Source organism: Scyliorhinus torazame, chromosome 17 (assembly GCF_047496885.1).
Source record: "Scyliorhinus torazame isolate Kashiwa2021f chromosome 17, sScyTor2.1, whole genome shotgun sequence".
Classification (NCBI taxonomy): Eukaryota; Metazoa; Chordata; class Chondrichthyes; order Carcharhiniformes; family Scyliorhinidae; genus Scyliorhinus; species Scyliorhinus torazame.
This window is the reverse complement of record NC_092723.1, coordinates 15,967,651-15,987,212: the sequence shown is the minus strand read 5'-3', so window position 1 is coordinate 15,987,212 and position 19,562 is coordinate 15,967,651. Positions and strand designations below refer to the sequence as shown.

The window sequence follows — 19,562 nt, the reverse complement described above, 5'->3', positions numbered from 1 at the left end:
TCCCACACTCCTTGTCAAAGGGCCTACACAGGGCTTCCTTCGACAGTCACCTTTATTTTCATCGTTGACTTAAATCCACTACGCAGCCCTAAACCTTGCAATGGAAAGAGTGTTCCAATCCTTGAGCCAAACATCACACACAACTTGAAACCAACCATTCCAAAAACACTTTAGAAACAAAAAGGTCTCCTTACCTTTCTAGAGATCTGTGTTTCCCATTGGTGGAATGAATAAGGAACAGAATGGATGATGGAGGAGACATGGACAAGGCAAACGGAACAGAAAGAGATTGGTTAGGACTTTGATATGTGATCCCATGGAATTAATTTTACAGTCTTTTCCTTCTTTTAGTGTTTTGAAGGCCGAAGGGGCCTTTCAGAGTTTGAGCCATTGATCACAATCCTAATTCATGAACAGCTGGAGTCCACTCTAATTCTAATAGTTTCATATTCAATCCTAATTGAGACATAAACCATTCAATCCTAATCCGATACCCAATTAGAAGAGAATTGATTTCCATTCGAAAATGTTACAGAAAAAAAATGGAGCTTCAATTTGACCCCAAACATGATGGACCTTAACTATTCCCATTATTTAAACCAGAATCTCAATATTGCATCCTTTTTCAAATCCTTGATCTACTCTCAGCCCCTAACAAATGCATTTCAGTCCCCATCAGGTAACAGAAATTGAAAATCAAGACAAAAATATGCACAGATGTTTAACGACAAATAGCATTTTTGGAACAGATTACAAGCTGAAAGTAACGTCATTGCAGCTCTGAAACTTTACGACAAAGTTGAATCCATCACAAAAGGACTTCAGCCGCTTTAAGCATCTCACTTAGATTCATGGTTTCATAGTAACAGGAGGAGGTCATTTATCCCCTCGCGACTCTTTTGCCATTCGTTGGAATCATGGATGATCTGAGAGAGACCTAACTCCGTAACCTTTGCCACCTATCCCCCAAATCCCTGGGTTAACAAAAATCTACCAATCTCAGATTTTGAACTGACAACTGATCTAAGCATCGATTCCCACTGACGGAAGAAAATTCCAAATGTCACCCTTCTTGTGAAGTGGCGTTTCCTAGTTACACTGCTGAAAGGTATGGCGCTGCTTTTTTGTCTATGCCTTCTGATCCTAGATATGCAAACAGCAAAAAACAGTTGCTTCCAATCAACTTTTATCTGTACACGCAACAGCACGGAAACCTTCCATGGACATGGCGAATGTTCCTTCGCCTGTTGGAAAGCCCGTTCTCTGACACCAGGCCAAGATCATCTTAAATCTGACTTCCCAACCATCAGCATTTACACTTGCGTCCACAAAGGTTGCCATGCAACATGGCAAGAAGTTTGATGCACTATGTCTGGCTGAGGGAATATCTTCCAGGTCAGTGGTTGCTAGGAATAAATGTAAATGAATTTGGATTTCTTTTGATGATCAATGATCCTATTGTGTAAGCAGTCAAATTCTGATTGGCTTATAAAGGTTTTAAGAAAAAGACAAATAATGCTTTAAGCAATTTTTGTTCTTGATGCACTTTTGATATAATTTAAGTCGTTATACTCAGATCCCAGCTTTTCTTTGTATAAATAACCTAACAATTGAAGGCGTGGGGGGGAAACACATCATTTGACTTTCTTCAAACTTTAGAAAGAAAACCTCGAGTTTCTTTTTGTAAAAACGCAATCAGCTCCAACGGTTTTGACCATTTTCCAATCAAGTTGGTTTCCCCAGCCCAAAAACCCTCTCCAGAAATCCAAACCAATCACATCATCGTAACGTACCACATGCTCCTGTGTCATTGTGTTGGAAAACAGTGGGATGGCTCATGCACACAACACTTATTAACAGAGTGAGGGGTGGCGTGGGGTGGCGGGTGAATGAATGTTTCGGAACGATCAGTAGCTAAACAGAATGAGACCGAAGTAATTAAACTACCTGGGACCACCAGGAGGTGCCTGACATCGAGAAACTAGATGATGTTTGTCCCTGATGGGCACCCAAACCACTGTTTACATCGGCCCAGATCAGTTTAGTCTGTGATCAATGCCATGGAGACTGCACATGCTTTTGTTTTTAGGTAGTGCTGTGGCCATTGATTGTTTCCTGAAATCTTAGATCAACAATGGAATATTATGCAGGCAGCGACTGAATGGAGAGGGACTTCATTTGTGACACTCTCACCTCTTTGTGGCTTAGTTTTATCAAGATATTATTTCCTGATCTCTCGTATCCTCTACGTGTGCGATATTACTCTGGCTCCTCAGACTGTTTTGAATTGTTTATTTAAAATTAATTTCTGCCAGGGTTAAAACAGAGCACCCATCCAGAAGGGTAGTGCCTGCATGATAAGGAATCCATGCCTAAATGTTACTGACCAAAAATTGCCCTTCCCCAACCCCCCTCTCACACCCAGTCTACATGGAGCAATTTCTGATAATTGGGGATGCATCTGCAGTTGCCCCCCCCTTAATTGAGAAGGATACGAATGAGAAGAATGAGGGGAGATCAAATTGAGGTAAACAAGATGATAAAAGATACGGATAAAGTAGACTTGGAGCGGATGTTTCCTCTTCTGGGGCATTCGAGAACAAGAGGCCAAGGTCTTCGGAAAAGCGGTCGCAAATTTAAAACGGAGTTGAGGAGAAACTACTTCTCCCAAAGGGTTGCGAATCTATGGAATTCGTTGCCCCAGTGTGCGGTGGATACTGGGACAATGAGTAAATTTACAGAGGAGTTAGACAGATTTTTAATTGGTAGCGTAATGGAGAATGGGCAGGATGGCGGAGTTAAGACCAGGATGAGATCAGCCATGATTGAATGGCGGAGCAGACTCGATGGGCCAAATAGCCTAATTCTGCTCCTAAATCTTAAGAACTTATGAATGGGTAACAGCCCTGTATAAAAAAGTAATACTTCCCAAGTCCAGGACATTCAGGCAGTGGTCTGATTGATACGCGTACATTATGCGCTGTTAGGCTTTCCTCTCTTTACTTTGTAGCTCATTCTCACAATAATATGAGGTAGAAATTCCAATTTGAGCATCTTTATAAAGTGACTGCCAATAAAATGGTTGTGTCAAGAAATTACACGGAACTTTTTCTATACCTTTCACGGGAACAAGAGCAGACCATTCAGCCCCTCAAGCCTGTTCCCCCATTCAATTAGATTACAGCTGATCTGTATCTTAACTCTGTCGTCCCATTTTTGTTTCGTATCCATTAATACTTTGGCCTTACAATCTCAGTTTTGGAATTATCAATCGACGCACAACCTCGACAGGCTTCATAGGGAAAATGTTCTAGAATCTTCACTACCCTTTGTGTGAAGAGGTGCTTTCTGATGTCTCTCCCGAACAACCTAGCTCTAATTTTAAGGTTATGTTCCCCTAGTCTGAACTCCTCCGCCAGAGGAAATAGTTCCTCTCCAGCTAACCTATCAACTTCTGTGATCATCTTAAACGCTTCAACTGGATCGCCCCTCAATTTTCCAAACTTGAGAGAATAGAAGCATTGTCTCTGCAACCCTCTCCTCATAAGTTAAACCTTTTAATTCCTAGTATTCATGTCAACTGGGAGATTTCCATGTCGATGTGGTATGCTAACCTCCTGGTGTTGCGGGTGCATTGCCTGGCATCGCTGTCCCAGACAGGGTAAAGGAGCAGCGCAACTGGGACCTTTAACTATAGCGTTGGCAGTGGGAGTGGAGGCGAGAAATCCTGGGGACTTTCTGCTTAAATCTACAGGTGCGTAAGCTAGAAGCAACACATTTTGGACTTCCTCCCACCTCAGTAAACAAATGTTTTTTCTCCTATTTGTGTTTCAAAGAACATCCCCTGACTTGTGATCTGCTCATAGGTCTAGGCCCAGTCCTGTTTGTCGTCACCTGGCTGGGTGCTGGAAGCGATATGTCGTTTCCTTCAAACCCTCTAAATCCTGACCCAACTCAATTATTTTTGGGTTGTGGCATCGGTGGCAAGGAAAGCATTCATTGCCCCGTTCATAGTCGCCCTTGAGAGGGAGGTGGTGAGCCACTTTCTTGAGCTGCTGCCAACCGTGTGGTGAAGGCATCCCTTCACCACACGGTTAGGTGGGGAGTTGCAAGACTTTGACTCAGCGGCCTTGAAGGAACATCTAGGGCGGGATTCTCCGACCTCCCACCGGGACGGAGAATCCCAGGGGGGGGCCGCGTGAATCCCGCCCCGCCGCTCCGACGCCGGCTGCCATATTCTCCGCCGCTGGTTTTCGGGCGGGGGTGGGGATCACGCCACGCCGGTCGGGGGCCGTTGGCAGTGGCCGCCCCGGCAATTCTCCGGGCCCCGATGGGCTGAGCGGCCGTCGGTTTCTGGCCAGTCCCGCCGGCGTGGATTGGACATGGTCCCACACGGCGGGACCTGGCAGGTAAGTTGGCTGGTGCGGTGGCAGGGGGATCCGGCACTGGGCGGGGGGGTCCCCCACAGTGGCCTGGCCCGGGATCGGGGCCCACCGATCTGCGGGCGAGCCTGTGCCGTGGGGGCACTCCTTCCTCCCTCGCCCGGCCCCTGTAGGGCTCTGCCATGGCCGGTGCGGAGAAGACACCCCCTGCGCATGCGCCAGAGTACACCAGCCGTTCAGCGCATGCGCTACCTCGCGCATTCCCTTTGGCGCCGGCTGGCGTGGCGCCAACCCCTCCAGCGCCGGCCTAGCCCCCGGAAGTGCAGAGAATTCTGCAACTTCCGGTCGGCCCAATGCCGGAGTGGTTGGCGCCGTTTTATACGCCGGTGTTGGGCCAACACGCCGATTCGGGAGAATCCCACCCCATATATTTGCCCGAGACAGGATGCTGTGTGACTTTGGAGGGAAGTGATGGTGTTCCCACCTGGACTTTGGGATAATAACAGCGGTAATTTCTTTGCAGAACTTGCTCAAGTATCTGAATAGTTCGGCAATTTGTCAGATGTTGGCAATGGTGGTTACCAAATGTTCACGGTGAGTCCCAGGTTTAGGGTTTTCAAGGGGTTCTAAAGCCAGTTACACCAACTCATTAAAATTAAAATGAGATGACATTAATGTTGTGCCAGCTAGTTGTCCTCCCTGTTGCAGTGTGCCCAGCTCACCTTAAACATTTCAAACTCCTTTCATCTCCTGACCCATTTCGCACTTGCAACGTCAATATCCTATAATTCTCATCAGGACATTAAACGCGACCCTTAAAGCACCCTATTTATAAATGAAAGTGCTTCCTAATTGACCGCTGCCTACACAATATCCCATGTGTAAGTGAAAGTCCTTTGATTTTGAACTCATGAGCAGGAAAGATAACTGAATTTGTATCATTCTGAAGATCACAGTAATACCTCTTATCCAGCCTGGGTCTAGGGAGCGGTGAATAAAGAAACATAACATTGGTGAGTGTTAACATGCACAGAGACACTTTCACAACAGAACAAGATTGGGACAACACACGGGAAATTACAAATGCCAGGAACTGAACACAGCGAGTCGAGTGGAATGGAAATGGAACTGAATGGAAGAGGGGATCTCATTGTCCCTTTGTCTTTTTAGAAGGTACTGGGGAGGAGTCAACGTTATTATCCTAGCCCCACCCACATGGCCCAACCTCTGTCAGCAAATCTGTGGGTAACTGAACCGAGTGAGCCAGGGGGGATTGGGTGCCTTGCAGTTTGCAAATCCGTGGCTCATAGAGGCAGCAGCGCATGTAAAAGTGAAACTGCTTTTAAATAGATACAATTTCTATTAGTGGGATGGACAAAACATGACACAATGGCTTTAGACATTTGAGGAAAAGAGTTATTTGGAGAGGGAAGGTATCCTTTTGGGGGAGGTCAGGTGATTGTTAAAGGTAGACACGGATGTGCGTAAAAAGCGGATATTCCATTTGCAACTGTCGAGCTGCCAAGGTATTTAAATCCCTAACCTCTTTATTAAAAAAGCCTGCAGTTGAAAATAATCAGTGCTTGCAATTTCATCAGCTGTCTGTTGACATGAATAGTTATCATTATAGGATTAGTGCTGCATGACTGATTCCATAACCTATTATTATTACAGTCGGGATCCTGTGCTCAAGGTTGAATTGACAGCTCCAAGTGGTTAAAATGTCCATGATGTGGGCCTATGAATACAAATGTTTGTTTTCATAAGGGATTAAGTATTTGAATGAAATGTTTGCTTTCATTGAAATCAAGTACTTGAAAGAATTTAAATGGCCTGAATGTATTTTTTTCATTACTGATCAATTTTTTAAAGTGAAGTCATCAATAGACACTCAGAACTTCATTTTACTTTGTCTCAGCATGGCTCCTGAGGTCTGCCCATGGTTGATACTGGGTGAAAGCTTTGACAAAGAGTCATTGGACTCAAGACGTTAGCACTTTTCTCTCCCTACAGATGCTGCCAGACCTGCTGAGATTTTCCAGCATTTTCTCTTTCGCGGATATTGGGTGAGTTGCCATCAAGGTTGTAAAATGTGGGTGTGAGATCACGGGCTGGTAATAAGTTAGGGCCATGGGAGTGAGTAGGGGACCAGGGGGCAGCAAGGAAGGTATGAAGGGTCATGGGGAGGTGGGTGGGGGATGAGGTGGCATGAGTTGCCATAGATAGAACATGGGAAATTTGAGGGGTTGAGGGGCTGTTTTTGGTTTTACTGATTCTTTTTACAGCTTGGAGAAAGTCCCATAATACTGAGACGGGCACCCAGCAGCCCCCTGTGGTTGCCTCCTCCTTGTTTCCGGCCTGTCTCCCGTTAACACCCATTTCCACCACCACCAACCTCCACCCTGGAACATCCAGGGCATTTTCTCCTGAGTCAGGCTTGTGGAGTCATGAATTCGGCACTTGTTGTCCTGACAGTTCTTGGTAGTGTTGTCAACCATGAAAGCATGAGACAAACGCAGGAAGAGTTTGCGACGAGGCAAGAAATCAGATAAAGGAGGCGCAAGTGCCATGCCCGAACACGGAATGTTCTGGGCCTATTATTGGAGGGGGTTCTCTACAGTTTGGAATGACGCAAAGGACAATATGATTCTCAATCCTACTTAGTGCTGCTTGATTACTCAGCTACTAAGTCTCATTTATGCTTCAATAAAATCACAATGGTTACCAACATGGAGTTAGCTTTGAGTCATTGACCAAAATCCAGCACCTGATCCCACATAGTTCTGGGGCCCGGAAAGGTGGTGAGGGTAATTAGCTGGGGTGGAGGACAACTTTCCTCACTCACGTTCAGTAAAGGCAACCTCACTTTGGTGGAGGAGTGAAGAGAAAACATTTTGGTCGCTCTTTTTTTTTTCAAACACTTCAATGATCTGGTTCAAAATAGCGATTCCTGACGATCCCCAAGACTTGGCAGCATTGAATGAAGAGCTTCACGCTGCTGAGATGATCGGATGACTGAAGCACTGAGAAAGGGCTGACCATCAGACAGAAGATCAGGATTGCCATGCTCTTTCAGAAGGACCTAACGCACTCATGCCAAACACCTTCCATGTGACCCGTGCAGGGTGCAAGTTCTTTTTGTAAACTCCTTGCTAAGATCTGAGGTGAATTGGGCCAATTTTAATTTTTGACCTGGAAGAATTCAATTCTCTTGCACCGTGAGGCCTGGAAACTCTCTTCAACAGAGCAGACCCCCCCCCCCCCCCCCCATCTAAGCACAAACCCACATCCATGGTGCTTCAATTGAGAAGTTGGAATCTCAGGAAATGGAACAAAGCAGAAAAAAACGCAATGGGAAATTGAGCTGAATTAAGGAGAGAGGCACAAGGTTCAACTCTGCAGCTTCCATTCTTGGTCTGGGTTGACTGTGACAAACTCAGCTGAAATTCGATAAGTTCCTTTGGAACAATGAGGAAGATTTTCCATGCCTATCCATTCACTGCTTGCTGGGCAGTTGGACAGTATTTATGGACAGACATGAATGGGCGAGGACAGGTTCAGTGACCGGTACTGGGTGCGCGACCTGTGGGAGGATGGGGGGAGTGGGGGTGGGTGGGATGGGGGAGTTGGTGGTGATTGGGTGAGGTACGGCAGTGGGGGAGTGAAGGTGAGGATTTCATTGGGCTCAGGACGTGTTTAAGGTTGGGATGCTCCTAGCCAACAATCTCAGCCTCGTCTCAAACCTAAACCCGGACTAATGAACGGGGAGGGGAAGGGGGAGAGGGAGAAACTTGATCCTGAAATAATGCTCAAGGTGGCACAGACGCTACAATCGAGGATGATCCCAACGTTGTGTGTGCCAAGTGGCGTTGATGGTGTGAGGCACAGATTAACCTTTAGCGCACGATGTAGGACTGGGCTGGTCCTTTTTGAGCTACATGTTATAATCACAGGGAAAAGAGAGGAATGTTCGGATATCTCTCGAACCGATGAACAGTGACACTATTTACGTTCAATTCTCTTGGTCCAGATAGACATGTTTTCACTGATATAATTCAGAAGAACAGTTTGAAGCTTCATACTTTATTTTTTCCAGAATGAACAAATTTTAGAGGCATTGTTTAACAACCTAGTTTCAATAATCTTTAGTTCAGAGCAATAGAACGCCTTACAGGACACTTTGCTGTGGAGGGGTACATGGGTAACATCTAGTTAAGTTGCAGATACTCAACGTCACTGACATGAGCACATCTTGCTGTTCTGATTTAGAATATATTCAATAACTGGGAGCAGAACCTAGTGGGAAAGACAGTAGAACAGCAATAGCAGGAGTTTCTGGGAGTAATTGAGGACACAGTACGGAGGTTCATCCCAAAGAAAAGAAAGGTTATCAGAGGGGGGATTAGGCAGCCATGGCTGACAAAGGAAGTCAGGGAATGCATCAAAGCAAAAGAGAAAGCCTATAATGTGGCAAAGAGTAGTGGGAAGTCAGAAGATTGGGAAGGCTACAAAAACAAACAGAGGATAACAAAGAGAGAAATAAGGAAAGAGAGGATCAATTATGAAGGTAGGCTAGCCAGTAACATTAGGAATGATAGTAAAAGTTTCTTTAAATACATTAAAAACAAACGGGAGGCAAAAGTAGACATTGGGCCACTCCAAAATGACGCTGGTAATCTAGTGATGGGAGACAAGGAAATAGCTGAGGAACTAAATAAGTACTTTGCATCAGTCTTCACAGTAGAAGACATGAGTTACACCCCAACAATTCAGGAGAGTCAGGGGGCAGAGTTGAATGTGGTAGCCATCACAAAGGAGAAAGTGTTAGAGAAACTAAGAGGTCTAAAAATTGATAAATCTCCAGGCCCAGATGGGCTACATCCTAGAGTTCTAAAGGAGATAGCTGAAGAAATAGTGGAGGCGTTAGTTACGATCTTTCAAAAGTCACTGGAGTCAGGGAAAGTCCCAGAGGATTGGAAAATCGCTGTTGTAACCCCCCTGTTCAAGAAGGGAACAAGGAAAAAGATGGAAAATTATAGGCCAATTAGCCTAAACTCGGTTGTTGGCAAGATTCTAGAATCCATTGTTCAGGATGAGATTTCTAAATTCTTGGAAGTGCAGGGTGGGATTAGGACAAGTCAGCATGGATTTAGTAAGGGGAGGTCATGTCTGACAAACCTGTTAGAGTTCTTTGAAGAGATAACAAATAGGTTAGACCAAGGAGAGCCAATGGATGTTATCTATCTTGACTTCCAAAAGGCCTTTGATAAGGTGCCTCATGGGAGACTGCTGAGTAAAATAAGGGCCCATGGTATTCGAGGCAAGGTACTAACATGGATTGAAGGTTGGCTGTCAGGCAGAAGGCAGAGAGTTGGGATAAAAGGTTCTTTTTCGGAATGGCAACCGGTGACGAGTGGTGTCCCGCAGGGTTCAGTGTTGGGGCCACAACTGTTCTCTTTAGATATTAATGATCTAGATGACGGGACTGGGGTATTCTGGCTAAGTTTGCCGATGATACAAAGATAGGTGGAGGGTACAAAGGTAGGATGGAGGAGGTGGGGAGGCTGCAGAAAGATTTAGACGGTTTAGGAGAGTGGTCCAAGAAATGGCTGATGAAATTCAACGTGGGCAAGTGTGAGGTCTTGCACTTTGGAAAACAGAATAGAGGCATGGACTATTTTCTAAACGGTGACAAAATTCATAATGCTGAAGTGCAAAGGGACTTGGGAGTCCTAGTCCAGGATTCTCTAAAGGTAAACTTGCAGGTTGAGTCCGTAATTAAGAAAGCAAATGCAATGTTGTCATTTATCTCAAGAGGCTTGGAATATAAAAGCAGGGATGTACTTCTGAAGCTTTATAAAGCATTAGTTAGGCCCCATTTAGAATACTGTGAGCAATTTTGGGCCCCACACCTCAGGAAGGACATACTGGCACTGGAGCGGGTCCAGCGGAAATTCACACGGATGATCCCAGGAATGGTAGGCCTAACATACGATGAACGTCTGAGGATCCTGGGATTATATTCATTGGGGTTCAGGAGGTTGAGGGGAGATCTAATGGAAACTTACAAGATAATGAATGGCTTAGATAGGGTGGACGTAGGGAAGTTGTTTCCATTAGCAGGGGAGAGTAGGACCCGGGGGCACAGCCTTAGAATAAAAGGGAGTCACTTGAGAACAGAGATGAGGAGAAATGTCTTCAGCCAGAGAGTGGTGGGTCTGTGGAATTCATGGCCACAGAGGGCGGTGGAGGCCGGGACGTTGAGTGTCTTTCAGACAGAAGTTGATAAATTCTTGATTTCTCGAGGAATTAAGGGCTATGGAGAGAGAGCGGGTAAATGGAGTTGAAATCAGCCATGATTGAATGGTGGAGTGGACTCGATGGGCCGAATGGCCTTACTTCCGCTCCTATGTCTTATGGTCTTAATAAGGTGTCAGCGCTATCTGAAGTGATTATCCAATCTTTGCGGATGGGTCTTTGACGAGTTTGGACAAATGCATTTCACTTTTGTGCACAGGACAGAATGCTGTCCAACACACAGCAGGTCCACTGGATCGCTTCCTCATCACGTCTGCAGAACGGAGATATAGAACATACAGTGCAGGAGGCCATTCGGCCCATCGAGTCTGCACCGACCCACTTAAACCCTATCGCCGCAACCCAATAACCCCTCATCACCTTTTTGGTCACTAAGGGCAATTTATCATGGCCAATCCACCTAACCCTGCACGTCTTTGGACTCATTTCAAAGCTTGTAAATAATTTCACATGAGGATTTGTTTTTAATTCGCTCCTGGGATGTGGGAGCCGCTGGCGGGGCATTTCTTGCCCGTCCCTAATTGCCCTCCAACTGAATGGCTTGTGCAGTCATTTCAGAGGGCAGTTAAGGGGCAACCACATTGCTGTGGATCTGGAGCCGCACCTAGGCCAGACCGGGTAAGAGTGGCACTAGCGAACTAGTGTACCAGGTGAGTTTTTACAACAAATTGGCAATGGTTTTATGGTCTTCGTTAGACTTTTAATTCAAGATTTTTATTGAATTCAAATTTCACCATCTGCCGTGGTGGGATTTGAACCAGGGTCCCCAGAACATTACCCTGGGCCTCTGGATTGCTAGGCCAGTGATTATACCACTAAGCCACCACTTCCTGATCACATAGGCTGCAGCAGGCTGAGATCATAGAATCTCTGCAGTGCAGAAGGAGGCCATTCAGCCCATCGAGTCTGCACCGATCCTTGGAAAGAGTACCCTACCTAGGCCCATGCCCTGACCCTATCCCCGTAACCCAGTAACTCCACCTAACCTTTTTGGACACAAAGGGGCAATTTAGCATGGCCAATCCACCTAACATCTTTGCACTGTGTGAGGAAACCGGAGCACCTGGAGGAAACCCACGCTAATGATCGACACGTGAATGTAGCTTCTTCAGTTTATGATGTCTCAAGTCACCTATCACCCAATGTTGGGGTATCCTAACTTATTGCCTTGATGGGTTCCATTGCCTTGAGGCACAGATTTGAGGGGCTGAGGCTACAGGGACATTTTAGCAGGACAGACAGACCTCAATCCTTGGACTAGACAGACGGGGTACAAGTGGGCCCCTACAAAATAAACTCGAGGTACAGTGTCTGTCGGTAGGGATGGTCTGCCTCTGGTTATTTTTAGTTTTTAATGCCGCGGTTGATGATGACTGTGTTGTCACGTGTGCATGAGATACATGCATGGTACACAGGGGGAGGTGCAAGTACCATGGAGCACGATAGACCCATGCCAGGGGGTGTTGGAGTGGTGGGAAGAGGGGGCACCAGAGTCTTTCAATATTAACAAAAACAATTCAATTAGATAAAGACAAAGACCTACAAGTATCCGTTGTCATCTTGTGAGGGTCGGTTTTCCTCCGTGGTCTTAACTGCAAGATGAAGAGAAAAGCTGTGATGAATAGTAAAGATATTCGATAGCACTGGTTACAATCTCAGGGGGCGGGATTCTCCGCTCCCGCGCCGGTTGGGAGAATCGCCTGGGTCGCCAAATTTTCCCGCGACGCCGGTCCGACGCCCTCCCGCGATTCTCCCAAGCGGCGAGAACGGTCCCGTCCAGTTCCGCGCGGCGCAGGCCGGAGAATCGCCCGAGACTCCCAAAATGGCGATTCTCCGGCACCCCTGCTATCCTCAGGCCCGGATGGGCCGAGCGGCCAGCCCAAAACGGCAGGTTCCCCCCGGCGCCTTCCACATCTGGTCGCTGCCGGTGGGAACAGCGCGGGAACGCTGGGGGAGGGGGGGGATCCTGCACCCGGGGGGGGGATCCTGCACCCGGGGGGGGGGGGGGGGGGGGCCTGAAATGGGATGTGGCCCACGATCGGTGCCCACCGATCGTCGGGCCGTCCTCTCTGAAGGAGAACCTCCTTTCTTCCGCAGCCCCGCAAGATCCGTCCGACATCTTCTTGCGGGGCGGACCCGGAGAGGACGGCAACCACGCATGCGCGGGTGACGCCAGTTATGCGGCGCCACCTTTACGTGACGCCAAGGCCTGGCGCGTGTAAATGACGTGGCGCCGCTCCTAGCCCATTATCGGGCCCTGAATCGGTCGGGGTAGGGGCCGTTTCGCGCCGTCGTGAACCTCGACGGTGTTCACGACGGCGCGAACACACTGCCTCCATTTCGGAGAATCCCGCCCAGGACATCCCAAAATGCTTTTTTTACCTCAGTGAAGTGCATTTAAAATGTAGTCACTGTTGCAGGAATTTGCACATGGCTAGCTTCCGACTATTAGCAATGTGATAAAGAGCAAATAACCTGTATCCGCGATGTTGGTTAATGGATAAGTATTGGCCAGGACACTGGGGAGAACCCTCCTGCTCATTTTCAAATACTGGCAATGAAATTTAATACACCTTCGTGAGAGGGGTAGGCAGGTTCTCAACTTAAGTTTCATCGTCGAGATGGAACCTTCCATCTGCACTTCCAAAAGTGCAGCTCCAATGGAACGGAGCCACGGTTAACACTTAACAACAAAGGGGAGAGAAAGAATGGGGTTGATTTTCCTTCACCAATGCGTGACCGCCCCCACCCCTCCCCCAACTTCCAGCTGAGCAGAAGTCAGGTAGAGCACACCTGAAGAGTGAATTATCCACGGGTCCACTTGGATTGCAGAGTGCCGGACAGCTGCGGAGGCACGAGATCGTTCCGTCGTGGGCATTGCCAGGGTTTGTGTCCAAGATCATAGCCGGAGGGCTCTGCAGGTTTTGAGGGTTACATCCTGCCGTCCATCAAAAGAAGAGCCAGCAGAGCTTCTCCAGCTCCGAAGATCCAACCTTTGGAATTCTCTATCCCAGAAAGCTGGAGATGCCCAGTCACTGGGTTAGATAAGAGGAACATCCACCCATCATGCCTATAGAATTAGAGCAGCTGAGATGTCTCATAGGATTGTGGGGTTTGAGGAGACACAGCGATAGGGAGGTGCGATGCCACGGAGGGGTTTGAAAACAGGGATCAGGGGTGCGATTCTCCGACCCCCCCGCCGGGTCAGAGAATCGCCGGGGGCTGGCGTGAATTCTCCGCCACCAGAGATTTGGCGGAGGCGGGAATCGCGCCGCGCCGGTCAGCGGGCTCCCCCCGGCGATTCTCCGGCCCGCGATGGGCCGAAGTCCTGCTGCTGTCAACCCTCGCCAGCCGGCGTGGATTGAACCACCTACCGTACCGGCGGAAGCAGACGCCGCGGGCAGGCTCCGGGGTCCTGGGGGGGGGGGGGGCGCTGGGCGATTTGGCCCCGGGGGGTGCCCCCACGGTGGCCTGGCCCGCGATCGGGGCCCACCGATCGGCGGGTGGGCCTCTGCCCAGGGGGCACTCTTTTTCTTCCACCTTCGCCATGGTCTCCACTATGGCGGAGGCGGATGAGACCCCCTCCACTGCGCATGCGCGGGGATGCCGTGAGCATCCGCTGACGCTCTCGCGCATGCGTCGCCCGCGAAGTACTTTCGGCGCCGGCTGGTGTAGCGCCAAAGGCCTTTCCCGCCAGCCGGTGGGGCGGAAATCACTCCGGCGCGGGCCTAGCCCCTCAAGGTGAGGGCTTGGCCCCTAATGGTGCGGAGAATTACGCACCTTTGGGACGGCGCGACGCCGGAGTGCTTCCCCCCACTCCATTACGCCGGATTCCCCCGCCCCGCCGGGTAGGGGAGAATCCCCGCCCAGAATTTCAACACTAAGGAATTCAGGATAGCGTGGGGAAAGTGAAGATGAGGTAAAGGATCAGCCATGATCTCATTCTAAGGTGGAGCAGGCTCAATGGGGCGCATGACCTACTTTTGCTCTTATTTTGTATCTTCACCCTCCATACTTTAGTTAAGTGAGCACTTTGGTAATGTGGATAGATTGAAGAAACTGCGGTTTGATGGAGGTGTTCAAAATCAAGAGAGGTCAGGACGGGAAAACTGTTCCCGTTGGTGTCGTTGTCTCGTGATGACTCAGTTGATGCAGGTGTTTGCTTTCTCAATGGCAACCCCTCGGCCAATCAGAGTCAACTTGCCAAACAATCAGCGCCCTTTTTCTCTTGTAGTTTAAATTGTTGTGATCGTTTGAAATTTGGTTTTCTCGTGTTTGTCCTGATGAGTACAAGATGTAAAGCTTCAGCAACATGTGTCTCTTTTCAACAATATTAATACTTTCTTTCTTTGACCACCAAGATGGCGATCTCGCAGAACGGTAGAAAGTTGGACAGCCTATTTTTGGAACACCTTTTCTAGCCCCCTCCCCATTTGGGGTGAGCAGAGGGTCTCCTGAAGAGGGGCGCTCAATCACAGATGTTGCTGCCCAAAAGCACCTCGCTCCCAATGCAGGTGTCCAATGGCCCTTCATGACCTGATTGTTGAATAAGGAATCCCAGGCTCACGACTGCTGTCCCCATCACCAATACTTCACCCCACAGGGCGTGGCAAATGAAACCTGGTAGAATTACTTTGTTTAGCATGGGGCACTTGAGGGGTGTCATTGTCCACACCATCTCGATGGGTTGGTGGTCAGGTTTCAGGGAATGCCCAACCACGATGACCACCTTGTCCCTGCAGCCTTTCTGCCTTCACTGCTAGCAAGATGCAAAGTCTATCTTCGCCTATTCTGCCACTGAGGTCTTTTTGGACCACTCTTTGTCTGGGACGTTCCCCCAACCTGGCCTCCATGGATGGCCCTACCAGGACCAAAGGAACTCCCAATGGCATTGCTCAATGAATTGTTGGAGTGAACAAGCCTCTCCACCAAGGGGACGATCCAGGTAGGGCCATTGACGTATGGACTGAGATGCAGAGGATGCCGATTGAAGGCGATTGACAAAAGAAGTAACTCTGACATGAGATAAAGCCTTTTTTTTTTTTTAAAACACACCGGGGGAGTGGTTAGGGTTTGGAATTCGCTGCCTGAGACTGTGATTGGAGGCAGATTCAATCATGGTTTTCAAAGGGGACTGGCATTGTTATCTGGGGCGGGATTCTCCGACCCCCGCCGGGTCGGATGATCGTCGGGGGCTGGCGTGAATCCTGCCCCCGGCGGTGGCCGAATTCTCCGGCACCGGATATTTGGCGGGGGTGGGAATCGCGCCGCGCCGGTCGGTGGGCCCCCCCCCCCAGGCGATTCTCCGTCCCGCGATGGGCCGAAGTCCCGCTGCTGGAACGCCTGTCCCGCCGGCGAGAATCAAACCACCTCTCTTCCCGGCGGGACTAGGCGGCGCGGGCGGGCTCCGGGGTCCTGGGGGGGGGGGGGTGCGGAACGATCTGGCCCCAGGTGGTGCCCCCACGGTGGCCTGGCCCGCGATCGGGGCCCACCGATCCGCGGGCGGGCCGGTGCCGTGGGGGCATTCTTTTCCCTCCGCCTCGACCACAGCCTTCACCATGTCCGACGCATAAGAGACCACCCCCCCCCCCCCCCCCCCGCGCATGCGTGGGGATGATGTCAGCAGCCACTGACGCTCCAGCGCATGCGTGGACTTCTGCCGGCCGGCTAAATCCTTTCGGCCCCGACAGGCGTGGCGCCAAAGGCCTTTCCCGCCGGTCGGCGGCGCGCAAACCACTCTGGCGCGGGGCTAGCCCCTCAAGGTGAGGGCTTGGTTTAGCACACTGGGCTAAATAGCTGGCTTTTAAAGCAGACCAAGGCAGGCCAGCAGCACGGTTCAATTCCCGTACCAGCCTCCCCGAACAGGCGCCAGAATGTGGCGACTAGGGGCTTTTCACAGTAACTTCATTTGAAGCCTACTTGTGACAATAAGCGATTTTCATTTCATTTCAAGATGCGGAGAAATCCGCACCTTTGGGGCGGCCCGACGCCGGAGTGGTTCCCTCCACTCCATCCCGCCAGGACCCCCGCCCCGCTGGGTAGGGGAGAATCCCGGACCTGAAGTCAAACAAATTGCAAGGCTATGGGTCGAAGGCAGGGTGGGGGGGGGACTAGCTGAATTACACAACTGAGAGCTGACATGCACATGAGGGGCCGAATGGAGTCCTTCTACACTGTAACCATTCTGTGATTCTAAACATTTGCAGTTTGCCTGTTCTCTGATCATGTTAAGATTCAAACCCATAATGGAGCCGAACTGAATGAGATAAGAGGTATGAGGACATCACTCCCTCCTTAACTCTGTCCCATTGAAACTCACAGGCATGCGTTAGATGTTAAAACCCCCCACCCCCAACCCTCACCTCTAGTGGACGCAGTAAGTAACCTAATGAAGCAATGACAGTGGAGGTGTGGTGCCAAGCACTCAGTAATGGTGACCATCGCAACTATCACCGATTGTAGTAAAAGCCCACCTGGTTCATTAACCTGGCCCTTTAGGGAAGGAAATCTGCCATCTCTACCTGGCCTGGCCTAGAAGTGAGTTCAGACCCACAGCCAGGTGGCTGACTCTTGCCTGCCCTCTGAAGTGGCCGAGCAAACCACTCAGTTCAAGGGCAATTAGGGGCGGGCAACAAATGTCGGCCTTTGTCGGTGGCATCTCACCTCCCATGAAAGAATGACGGACCCACAGGAAGTCTGAAACTCGCAGTCTGATTGGAACTTGGGTTACTGTGAGCAGGATTCTGGTTGCCACCCACATGGGAGTGACAGCCCCCACCCTCGGTCTCAAAGTCAGCTCTTACCTGGGTATTTGCCTCCCTGGCTTCTCTTTATGAAACACACGATCAGCAGAATCAACACCAGCAGAGCCACAGCACACATCAGTCCGATGAACCAGCCCTGTGTCGCGATGTCTACATGACTGTTAGTGAAAGCTGCAACAAAATAACATCAAGACATCCTTATGACGGAGAATCTGCCTCATTATTAAACACCTGGACTAACCTCACTAGAACAAACAACACCAGACTAACATGCAATGTATTTTTCACTCAAGCCTCCTGGTACGTCTTGGTGAAGTATGAAAGAGTTTCAAAGTCTTGTTTCCTCAAATCCAATTCCCACCTCAATACTCCTTTTATTTATGTAGTTGTTTCCATTTTACACCCTGCCACACCATAACTAATCTTATTCTTCCCCTCGTTTCCCCAGGCCACACCCAATCTATGCCGTTTTGATCAGCAGACTCCCGATGCTGGCTTGTATTTAATTGGTTGCTGGACATGGTGAGACTGCCTTTGGGGTTTCTGCCCCAAACCCCTCCCCCCCACCTGGCAAAGTGGCGATGAGGATTCACTCCGGCAATCTTCAGCAACATATTGATGTGGTAAATGTCACCATGCTGCGTAGCTTCCTCCATAACTTACCAAAACCCCAAGTAACATTCCCATTATCATGGAGACCCACAAGGTCCTCCAGCACCATGTGGTCCTCCAGCACCAGGGGGTCCTCCAATATCACAAAGCTTTCAATTTACAGCCTTGGCTGATAAGATATAAATGTTCAGAGGAGATTTGAACTCAAATTCCTGGACTGAGAGTCCAATGTTAGACATGCTGTCGGAAATGGACTAAAATCATATCAGCAGTTACTGTGTCAGAGATCAGATTAAATTAGTTACTGCGCCAGGGTTCAGATTAAATTAGTTACTGCGCCAGGGTTCAGATTAAATTAGTTACTGCGTCAGGGTTCGAATTAAATTAGTTACTGCGCCAGGGTTCAGATTAAATTAGTTACTGCGTCAGGGTTCGAATTAAATTAGTTACTGTGGCAGGGTTCCGATTAAATTAGTTACAGGGGCTGGTTTAGCATACGGCTAAATAGCTGGCTTTTAAAGCAGACCAAGGCAGGCCAGCAGCACGATTCAATTCCCGTACCAGCCTCCCCGAACAGGTGCCGGAATGTGGCGACTAGGGGCTTCTCACAGTAACTTCATTTGAAGCCTACTTGTGACAATAAGCAATTTCATTTCATTTTTTTTCATTTCAAATTAGTTACTGCGTCAGGATTCAGATTAAATTAATTACTGCATTAGGGTTCCAATTAAATTAGTTCTGTGTCAGGGTTCCGATTAAATTAGTTACTGCGTCAGGATTTTGATTAAATTAGTTACTGCATCAGGGTTCAGATTAAATTAGTTACTGCATCAGCTGGGTTCAGATTAAATTAGTTACTGCGCCAGGGTTCAGATTAAATTAGTTACTGCATCAGGGTTCAGATTAAATTAGTTACTGCATCAGAGTTTAGATAAAATTAGTTGCTGTGTCAGATTTCAGGTTAAATTAGTTACTGTATCAGATTTCAGGTTAAATTAGTTACTGCATCAGGGTTCAGATTAAATTAGTTACTGCATCAGGGTTCAGATTAAATTAGTTAATGCATCAGCTGGGTTCAGATTAAATGAGTTACTGCGTCAGGGTTCAGATTAAATTAGTTACTGTGTTAGGTTTCAGATTAAATTAGTTACTGCGTCAGGGTTCAGATTAAATGAGTTACTGCGTCAGGGTTCAGATTAAATTAGTTACTGCGTCAGGGTTCAGATTACATTAGTTACTGCATCAGGGTTCAGATTAAATTAGTTACTGTGTTAGGTTTCAGATTAAATTAGTTACTGCATCAGATTTCAGGTTAAATTAGGTACTGTGTCAGGGTTCAGATTAAATTAGTTACTGCATCAGAGTTTAGATAAAATTAGTTGCTGTATCAGATTTCAGGTTAAATTAGTTACTGTGTCAGGGCTCAGGTTAAATTAATTACTACATCAGGGTGCAGATTAAATTAGTTACAGCATCAGGGTTCAGG

General features: G+C 48.4%; 1 protein-coding gene across 13 annotated transcripts in view; it reads right to left on the bottom strand.

The window, feature by feature from the left end:
- The window catches only part of nfasca (neurofascin homolog (chicken) a), a 338,294-nt gene that overhangs the window by 2,211 nt on the left and 316,521 nt on the right, over window positions 1-19,562 (bottom strand). For all 13 annotated transcript variants that reach the window (XM_072480092.1, XM_072480091.1, XM_072480095.1 and 10 more), the window contains 2 exons: window positions 17,504-17,635; window positions 12,244-12,292 (listed from right to left, as the gene is read on the bottom strand). In XM_072480092.1, the coding sequence (XP_072336193.1) occupies window positions 12,244-12,292; window positions 17,504-17,635 (181 nt within the window). The remainder of the gene's footprint in view (window positions 1-12,243; window positions 12,293-17,503; window positions 17,636-19,562) is intronic.